This window comes from Phoenix dactylifera, chromosome 12 (genome assembly GCF_051530095.1).
Source record: "Phoenix dactylifera cultivar Ajwa chromosome 12, Ajwa_hap1_PhDact_Kaust_v1.1, whole genome shotgun sequence".
Classification (NCBI taxonomy): domain Eukaryota; kingdom Viridiplantae; phylum Streptophyta; class Magnoliopsida; order Arecales; family Arecaceae; genus Phoenix; species Phoenix dactylifera.
This window is the reverse complement of record NC_143201.1, coordinates 23,288,553-23,299,223: the sequence shown is the minus strand read 5'-3', so window position 1 is coordinate 23,299,223 and position 10,671 is coordinate 23,288,553. Positions and strand designations below refer to the sequence as shown.

The 10,671-nt window shown below is 38.2% G+C and overlaps 1 protein-coding gene across 2 annotated transcripts; it reads left to right on the top strand.

Moving 5' to 3' along the window:
- Positions 1-365: 365 nt before the first annotated feature.
- On the top strand, positions 366-8,987 carry LOC103701081 (uncharacterized). 2 transcript variants are annotated; one of them, XM_039130168.3, is made up of 7 exons: positions 366-864; positions 4,467-4,625; positions 4,777-4,843; positions 4,924-5,004; positions 5,131-5,249; positions 7,725-7,804; positions 7,965-8,987. In XM_039130168.3, the coding sequence occupies exons 1-7, from the start codon at positions 731-733 to the stop codon at positions 8,702-8,704; spliced, it is 1,380 nt and encodes a 459-aa protein (XP_038986096.3). In that variant the 5' UTR covers positions 366-730; the 3' UTR covers positions 8,705-8,987. The 2 variants fall into 2 exon arrangements, with proteins under 2 accessions (XP_038986096.3, XP_088565302.2); XM_088709176.2 differs by having other exon boundaries at positions 601-864; positions 8,046-8,987.
- Positions 8,988-10,671: the final 1,684 nt, after the last annotated feature.

Sequence of the window (10,671 nt, the reverse complement as noted above, 5' to 3'; positions counted from 1 at the left end):
TAGCCTATGTGAATTAGAAGATACTGCCTGTATTATTCGTCGAGAAGATCTTGGATACTTATATAGGACTAAAAAATTTAAAAAATATATCTTTTAATTAGCTTTTTTAGGTGAGCTCCTGAATTAGTTACAATGGGATTAAACTTTAGATAAGATTTGGATAGATTAATAGCCTGAATTATTGTGTTTGACATATACATTTGTTGAATGAAAGTCATGCTTTTACATCAACAATTTCCGATCCAGACCTATTAATATATCCAAACTCGTTCAACCTAATTATAAACGGTAGGATTTGGTTTTGGCTCTCTTACTCAGTTATGGACTTATAGTCTGTCTGATCCATCTTTCGTATTGTTTGTCAGGTCAAACCCGGAGCTCCTAAGCCACAAAAAAAAACCCGGAGCTCGGATATAAACGTGGGTTGTCTCGGTTATTGGGCCTTATGGGTTAGTCATCTTTTGATGACGTAGTGCCGGGCCGTTACTCTTCCCACCCGATCAGCCGATTGCGACGTGGCGTTTCACCCGCCGTTGGATGTCACATCCCCCGCCCATCTTCGTTACCAACGAGGCATTTTTTTTATTTTTTCCTCCATGCCAGCGAGGCCCGAACAGGGAAAGGGGCGCATCAGAACGAGCGATCCCCCTCGCCCTTTTCCTTCGCTCTCTCGCTCTCCCTCGCTTTCCGACGCCTCTTCTCCGGCAAACCTTCTAGTAGAGGGCTCGCCATGGATGCGGGAAAGAAGGAATCGGAGGACGGGAAGGTCGACATCTACTCCCTCTTCTGCCACTACAACAGTCTCTACTTCGACGAAGCCCTCGGCCCCTGCGTCGTCTCCTGGACCGACTCTCAATTGAACAAGTCTGCCCCTCCCCCTTCTCTCTCTCATCTCTCTTTTTAATGCTCTTGTTCATGTTTTACTTTATTATGCCAATGTCATCTCTATTCATTTTATTATGCGCGTAAACTACTGCTTCACTACCCCAATTTATTTATGCATTAATGGATGCCATTGACAATATGTGTTGGGCTTTAGAATTCATCCTAAAACGAACAGGTGACGTGCATTGCAGTCTCAAACACGCTTCCATCTCTAGGGTTCTTGTTGTACTTCCTTTCTATATTCTAATTCCTTGCAGCATCGCTGTTGCTATCTGGCACCTAGCCTATCTGCCACAACTTCCCGAATAATGCACAACATATATTTATTAGGTGTCCGCAGTTTCCATCCTTTATCTTTACTTTTCCTTTATACACCTTACCTTAATCTTTTACTTGGAACTTGAAGATCCCTCTGTTAAGGTCCGCGCCAAGGTGCGCAGAGTGATCGATCCTCATGTTTGATGGCCACCTGACAAAGTAGGAAGGCAATAGGTGCATGCTAAGTTGTGTCGGATGCCTATGCGAGCATGGTGTCTGTAGAAGATTAACAAGTCAGTTAGGGGTTGACTTTGAGTGTGAAGGAGTGATTGAATGCTCAACTGAACAATGCCAGTTGTGCACCAATTTTACCTAAATTTGATTTACCAAAGAGGGGCAGAATCTGTGAATCTAAAACAAACTGCTCTTCATTCAATCCATCCAAAAGTGGTCAATTCCACATATTTTTATCAATCCATGCCAAATTTTTGTAGGTCTAATTTCCTAATTGTTTTCGTTTCCTTCAATCAATCTCTAAATGCGATGCATGAATCCTAGCCAAAGTAATGGACCCAAAGGCCTGCTGAGGATTTACGCTGATGATGTGGTGGATGCAGCATTGCTGGGTACATGCCATGGCATAACAAGCCAAGTCATGCCAAAACTTGGCAGGTGCTACCACAACAGCATCCCAAGTATTGGCATGCACCAGGATCCATGTCAGTGCTGCGTTCTGGTAAGGTATACATACCATGCATGGCATGTGGTGATGATTGGTATTTAAACCCATGGAGCCTACAAATAAAACCCCTTGCTTCCCTTTTTTTAAAAATTGAAAAGTTTATTCTTTGGTGTCTTTGAGCTCCTTTTTCACTAGTAAAGTTTTGATTCATCACCAATCCTATAGTACTAATTCATTAAGCATTAAAAGATGTCTTGGAAAGCTGATAGGCAATCCCTCCGCGAGCCATAGTATGATTTCACATGCCAGAAAGGGTCTTGGTGAAATCATAACAATGCTGGTTAAATTCTTTGTAGTTTGCCTGCCTCTGCATTTTTCTCTCTATCGCTTTCTCTTCCACTGAACTCCTAGTTTCTGCTATGCTGCTCTCTGTTCCATGTGACTTGTAAACCTTATTGTGCCTTGCCATATCTACTACGTGATAACTTCATTCTGATGTTGTTTTTCTGTGCAATTAATTTGCATGTACATGTATTACATATATGTTTGCATGTAAATATGCCTGCATTATTCGCCAATCAACAACTGAAAGTGAAATCTTAAAGAAAGGCATGTAACAAATATGGAGAATCTTAAGAATAACTCTGAACATGGTGCAATTCTTTGCCAAATGACAATGGTGTCCTTTTATTTCCTGCTGAATGATGCTCGAGTTGTTCAGTTGGAACATTTTAATCCTTGTCCTGTTCATTCATTATGACTACTTTCAATGCTAAAAGTCAGAGCAGCTAATCAGATAAAAGCAGCTTTAGTATTTATTAAAATGTTATAACTCTAAGTATTGCTTATTTGGGACCAGCAGAATGCTTACTTTCTTATTGTATAACTTGCAAAAAGAAATTTCCTTGGTCTTCAGTACCTTACAAAATTGTTCGAATCCTCATTAACTATATGGTCCTTAAAATGTCTAAAAGAGACTGTTTGGCTCTTTTTGTTGGGTATTAAAACTGAGTATTGAAATGCAAATTCACATCCCTTCTAGCTATTATTTCCAGAAAAGAGAAGCATCGAGAAGGTTGATAGGTTGAAATTGCCATCCCTTTCTCCTCCGGATTAGCTAAACAGAGAAGTAGAATGTCATCCCTATTTCGAAATTCAGAAGGAGACTATCATCTACAACAGTTTCTTTTTCTGCCCTTCAAAAATTTTCCATCATGACCTTTTCTGCCCAAACTCCTTTACACAATTAGCTGCAAAACCACGAGGTATAGTGGAAATGATGAGTTATTGGTCTGTAGCTGACAGTTTTGTCTACTATGATGCTGATATAAGACAGAGCAATTTTAATGCTTTATGTGATGCCTTCTAAAAATCAACCGGCAACTAGAATATGTAAATTTTGATTTTGTACACACACAGGGGGAGGATTTCTTTTTTTTTTCCTTTTTGGTGCTTTAGAAAGTTAAGCAATAGCACTTATTTATGTTCCACTAGTATTCTATTTTCTTCTGTGAGTCAGTTAATCATCACTCAATTTTTTTGCTTTTCTTCAATATTTAGTAAAATTAGCTATAGACTTTCTTTCCATCACAAAGTAAAATTTATTTTTTTGTTACAGCAATCTACAATCAGATTTATCTAAAGCTTTGGTTGTTTCGCCCTTTTCACAGTAATACTTATTTCTCTTGATCAGTACTTGGCTCCAGCCAAATGGATTGACTTTTCAGTCCAAATTTCCTCATCAGCCATCATCAATTTGCCCATGTCATCTCTTATAATCTTTTCTTGCTATTACTATTTAGCCATGTAGATCCATTGATATTGAGTTTGCGTATCTAACACCTGTAGCTTCTACATATTTTGCTTGGTATGAAATGTGCAGTCCATAGAATGGAGTGGCAGGTTGCTAGCTCATTGTAGGAGAAGCCAAAACTATAAAATAAGTCACAGTTGACTTTTATTGATAGGTTCTAAATCTCTCCCAGATATTTGCAAGGGGCTCTGGATATGCAATCTAGTTTTTCACTTGTCAACGATGAATATGGCAATCTTTGATATTTTTAGCATCTCTTATCTTTTTGTCTTCTTAGGTGATCTTGTGGTGTATAGTTGGTTTTTAAGGCAGTGCTGCCTTTATCATCACTTATATTTTTTCTGTTAATTTAGCAATACTCTCACTTTTTTCTTCATATATCAATGATGATGATCGGCTCTTTATTTTCTGATAGTCAGTTCTTACATAAATTACTCTGTTGTACTGCCGTGCAATTCTTACATAAATTATTCTGTTGTACTTCCTCTCATTTATAACAGGTCCATATTTCCTTTATGACCATGCATTCAATATTTATCCTCTTATCTTTTATTATCTTCGGTGGAATATGAGAGATGGTAATCCTGATATTTGACAGTTGTATAACCATGTCTGTGAGATAACAAGGCATGCATTCCTCAACAAAAGGGCTGGTTGATTGTTTCCTCATCATTTGTGAATTGATACTAGTAACATATCAAACTTTCTATGTATGTTTATTGTATGCAACTCTACTCAATTTGTATGATGATATATATAGATATGAAGTTTAACATGCTTCTATTTTAATAGAAAAATGTTGGGTGATCTTTTGTTGGCTCAATGCAGCTGCACTGGTTCTTGCCTTTATTATTCAGATGGTAGCTGTGAAATACTTCTTAATGAACTCTTGTTGAAATCTCGGCCAACTGCTGATCTCAAAAATGCTTTACTACATGAGATGATTCATGCGTTCTTGTGGATTAAGAATAAAAAGAATGAGCACAGGTAATTCATAAATGGTTATCATGTCATGAAATACATATATAGCAGGATATTTTGATAACTTGCTACCTTGTGATATTTGGTAACTTGCTACCACGGTGATGTTTGATAACTTGCTTCCATTGTGCCTAAAATTCATGTTGTGATTAAGCAGTGTGCATGGTCCAAGTTTCCGGGAAATGATGGATTCAATTAATGCCAGCTCAATGACAGATCATCAGGTTAGTCAGTAGCTGGCATCACAAAGAATAATATTTATATTGTGGGCTGGTGTAATTATTTAATTGTTTACCTACTTCAGAGACCATCTGGTGGCTACAACATTACCATTTACCATGAGTTCCAGGAGGAAGCTGACTCCTGCAGAGCTGGCAACTGCATTGTAATACAAATCTCTCACTTTTAAGAAGATATTCTGAACTTTCCTTTTGAAGTTCAAGTCAAGTCTCTGAGCTTTTGAACACTTTAATTTTTTTCTGTATTAATGTCTGTTATAATTTTTCTGCAGTGTGAAGCATGTGGGAATTTGATCAAGCCAGGCACGAAAAAGGAACATTCAGCTAGTGACTGCATTGAGAATGTGGACCCTGAAGGGTGTTGTGATAACCCATCATGTCAATGGCATAGGTAAGGCTCCACATGAGGAATGCAGATTCTTAGATGTTTGTCTGTCAGTCATACCAAGTGATATGCTAGGTGCTGATATTTGCTGAATTATCTTCGAATGTTTCTGAGGCATGTATCTAGTCAAATATAGAAATATAGATGAATTCTATTGTTAGCTAGATCTTGTTCTCTTTTCTACATAAAGGTTTAATTGAGTTCAAACTGTACCTTAATTTATGATGTCTGCATTCAGCTTGCCTCTTTATCCCTTGCCTCACCCTTCTAGACCCAGATCTTGCTTACGATCCCTTTATTCTGTTTCTTGTTTGCTGTCCACCACCTAAGCCCTGACATCTTTAATTACTCCTTTATTAGAAGGAATAGTTCTTGGGTTGGAAGGGGCAATAAGATGGCAGAGTTGAAGGAGGTGTTTGAAGGTGGAGGAAGTCGGTGACTGGAGATAATGAGGCTCTCAAAGAAGGGGTGGGTGGATGGTTAGGTAGTGATGGTGTAACAGGAGTGCACATGGTGTATTAGATGGACATAGAAATGCAGAAGTAGGAAATAGATTATGATATGTGCTGAACAGCTGAAGAATATGATTCATCTAGCAGAGGAAATTAAGATCTGGGTACTCATCCATGCATAAAAGATTAGAATATTTGATATAGTGTATATGTATGACATTGTTGTGTGGACACTTTATAATAAGATAAAGCATGGATATTATGGATTCTCCATTGGGTTATTTAATGGTGTGTTTTAGACAAGGTACACGGTACCGACGTACCGGTGGAGACCGATACCGGTACGGAACCGGTTCAGAAAAAAATGCGCGGACGTGCACCCGTCCACGTTATGCCACAGAGTGGCATTTAAAAGCCCACGCGGGCTGCCTCGCGCGGCGAGCTTGCATGGGGAACCGCACTCTGCATGGGATGCACGGTTCGTACCGTGTGGAACGTGCGCGAGCGCGAGTTGGGGACGCGTTTCCCAACTCGTGCCCGCACCCCCGCGCGCGGGTGTGCTGCCCCGGCCTCTCTTTGTTTTTCTTTTTTTTCCCTTCTCTTCTTCTTCCCGAGCCGTTCTTTTTTCTTCCCTTCTCTTCTCCTCTCTTCTTCTCTCTTTCCCCCCTTTTCCCGCGAGCAAGGGAGGTCTTCTTCCAAGCGAGGTGCTCGGGAGGAAGAAAGAGGCTCGGTAGTCTTCATCCCCGCAATAGAGGTCTTCTTTCTCCCTTCGATGGGTAGTCTTCTCCTCTTTCTTCCTCTTCTTCCTTTCTCTTTCTTCCTCTTCTTCCTCTTTCTTTCTTCCTCTTCTTCCTCTTCTTCTTCCTCTTCTTTCTTTCTCTTTCTTCCTCTTCTTTCCTCTTCTTCCCCTTCTTCTTCCCTGCGAGTACCGGTGCGAACGGTTCGCACCGCTACAGGCAAGAAACTGTTCGGCTGTACCATACCAGCACCGGTACAGTACAGGCTGAACCGGTCGGTTCCGACCGGTTCAGCAGACCTTGGTTTTAGAGCATGTGTGAAGTCTTCATCAATAGATTCTTTTTGTTGCTGTCCTTTGGTTTGTTTACTTCGCTGTGGCTAGTTCCTTTCTTAGTGCTTGTACATACCAATATTTTGATTATCGATTATACACCTTTCCATTTGTTTCTCCTGTTTAAGAATTTTCAAGAACTCTTGACACAATTTTCTATATATCTGCTCAACTTTCCAAAATTTCGCGATACCTAACTCACAACATGGGAGTGGAAGAGATGCGAGGGACAACATTATACCGTGCCCCTCAATTATACTGTTTCAACAAGAAACAATGTGGTTATTATGGACTTTATGGTGTACCCTAGTGCTTGATTCACCACCCCGTGTGATGTTACACTTAGGTTGGAAGGGCTGGGGAAAAGAGGCAAGGGGAAGACTATGGTTCCTCCCATCACCACCCCACCCCCCCTAAAATAAAAATAATAAAAAAAAACCCTGCCCATACTCCTCCTTGCAACATCCCTAAGCACTTCCCATCTGTTTGAGACTCTCTCTCTCTCCCCCCCCCCTCGCTCCCTCCCCCCTCCTTCTACCCATTCTTCTCCTTGTCTCCTCTCTAAGCACTTCCTATCCATTTGAGATGGATCACATGGACATAGTAGTTGTGTCAAAAGCACATAAAGTTGCAGGTACCTCTCACCAACTTAAAAACAGACCCAAACTAATAATGGTACCTCGAATTGGTTCGTTCTATCAGTGACAATCTACATGAAGACAGTTATTTCCCAGTTGCATGTTATGTGAAATTATGTAATTGAATTACATTTTATAGGGCGTTATGTCAATTCCAGGCATGTGTTCATATTAGGTTGCAACTATTGCACCATCTGATTCTTGTCTCACCCCCACGCTTGCAAATAATGTCTTATTCATTTGTCACCTTATTACAGGCAACTGTGGATGGTTTCATGGCATATCAAACTTGCTCATCATGTGTTTCCTCTTGCTTTTGCAGCAATAAGAAGTATTGCTCTGGAAGCTGCATTAAGATACAAGAACCAACTGAATGTGGTAACAACAAAATGAGTTTGAAAGGTGAGACATTCAAACTACATAAAAAAATAAATTCAATACTGTGAATGCCATTGTAAGTTTTGGTGATTGTGAGTAGGGTCTTTTTCTGGCCTGCAAGAACCTCCCCTTGAGAGTACCCCATGATTTCATTCATATTTGAAAAATTACTTATTTGTTTTAGATGAGGAGGAGCTTCATGAGGGCAGGTATAAAGGTTTGCACTATATGACCAGACAAAGAAAACGAAAATTTTGTGAAGCAGGAACAAAGGATAATTTGGATGGCAAAAAGAAGGTAACACTCAAAGATGGAGGAACGGAGGAGAATTTGGATAGCAACAAGGTAATATGTGAAGCAGGAGCAAAGGACAGTCGAGATGGCAAGAAAGTGGCATTCAGAGATGGAGGCACAGAGGATTATTTAGATGGCAAGAAGAAAGGAGCATTTAAAGATGGAGGGATAAAGGGTCATTTGGATGGCAAGAAGGTGGCAATGTCAGACTTCTTCGCATCCGTGGGTGCGCCGGCTGGAAACTTTGACGAGCTCAAGGGCATAGAATCAAAAAGTAGCAGCTGTCCAGTGGCTCCAGAAACCTCTAAACGTGCAAGAACTCCAGCACTCAAGAAGCAGCAAGCATGCACTTGCCAGAAAAGAAGAAAACTAGGAAGACGCAGAAATGATTACACAGTTGCAAGTGAATGGTTGGAGTATTTTGCATATGAGGAATCTGAGGAAAATGTTGAACCTCTAGTAAATAAAAGAACAGAGAGGAGGAAAAAGCAAGGACTGCTCAGAAGACTGAATGGAGGCGGCCCCAGCCTTGCTGTGGGCAATAAGCAAGAGTCTCAGAACATCCAAGCACATGAAGCAGGCAAAAACACCAGTGCTGCCATGACCATTGTGGAAATCCCGGATGACTAATTGAACTGGTTTTGGATTTGACTTATCAGAGATATCATGGCTGTGGTACTGGGTGATTGTCTTTTTTTCGTTTTTTTGTTGGGGGGGTGTGCGGTTTTGACATTATAGAGGCCATGCTATACTGTGGCAGATGGGAATGCGAAACAGTAGTATCAAGGATAAATAGCAAGCATAGCAAAAATACTTGTACAGTGGAAGATAATTTAAGAGATACATACTAGGTGTCCTTTCTGGGTGACCGTTTGCACGTTTTTTTCCCCTTAAATGAAGTGACTTTCTAAAAGATATATGTGTCTTCGTTGTTTGTAAACATAAGTTTAATCTGTTTTATTCCATGTCTTTTTGATGAGTGCGAGCGGACCAATAAGTTGGAGGGATGACGTTCTGATGTCTAGACGTGGACACGGAAAATGGAAGTGCCCGGTTGGGGGAAGTGACTCGTTGAAGGAAGTGGCCGCTCGAGATGGATGCAAGCAAGAAATTAGTGTTCAATATTCATCCCAAATACATTGAATAGGGCTGCAAAGGTATAGAATATGGATTAGATATTTCGTGTCCATATCTTTTGGCAGATAAGAATATGAAAATAGATATTAAACAAATACTAATATAAGTATTCGCATTCGTTATAAACAAATAAAGATACTAATGGGATATCAAGCATATCCTATACTTGCTCTAAATAGAAATAAATACAAGTTAGATATTAGTTGTATTCATAAATTTTTTATTTAAAGATGGATATAAGTCAGATATTATTTCTAATGCAAGTAAAAGTCTAAACAGATTTTAATAATAAAAACTATTATCAATGACATAATCATAAAGGATAGAGATAGGATCTATTATCTATATAATGCACGCCAAGCACCGGTGACTAGATACGGGTCTGAGGTATGGTTATTAAACCTGCATAGACCAATTTGGCCAAGTGTCTAACTCTCTGGGTCACTGATTTGATTATCGGATTAATTGGTAAAACCAAATGTTTATTAAAAATGAGTTAGATAAATTAAAATTCATTGAAAATTGAAATATAGTATACAATATTAATAAAATTTCTATACTAAATACCATCCTCTAATCACGTGGATTAATATTTCACAATACCTTTTAATTGGAGCATAAATTAAAAACAATCATGAATCATCCATTTTTACAGATTTTTACAAAAACAATATATATATATATATATATATATATATATATATATATATATATATATATATATATATATATATATATATATAATTTAGGAACATGTAGAATTTATCGATATATATTAACTTTTTGAAAATATTATAAAGAATAAAATGAGGTATACTCATTTTCTTAATTTCTACCAAAAAGGGTAATGGATTGATTTTTTTATGAAAAGAATAAATTATTGAAATATCACAACATTAAATAACTCCATTTAATGATGTGAATAAATTTAAATAAGTATGAGAAATCATCATTGTGAAAGATGAATGCCTATGATAATCTATTCAAACTCCAAATAAAAAAATTCTTAAAATCTGGATTCATATATAGAAACATAACCAATCTATTCGTAGAGAAGTAAGTAATTCTTTCAATTCTTTCAATTCCCTCAACTAAAATCTTTTAAAAAAATTAGAAAAGTTAGAAAATTGGCGGCAATTGAATCTAGATCTCTCTTTTTTCTTTTTTAATAACGAGTCATAAAACTGAGTTTTAAAGTTCCTATTTATACTAGTAAGACTTGTCTTGCACAATTCGAATCAAATTTCTTATCTAATTAAAAAAAGATACAGCTTTCTTGAAATAGATATGACTAGTAGATCTCGACTTTTATATCGACTTTGCTTTCAGCTACTTTTTTTAATTTTTCTAGGATTGAGATAAATGCCCAGTCAAAACTTTTTCTGATTTTTTTTTTTTTTTTGCATTGACCAGATCATTTTGGGGCCAAAAGCATCTTACTCTTAAGGGGTGGATCCATA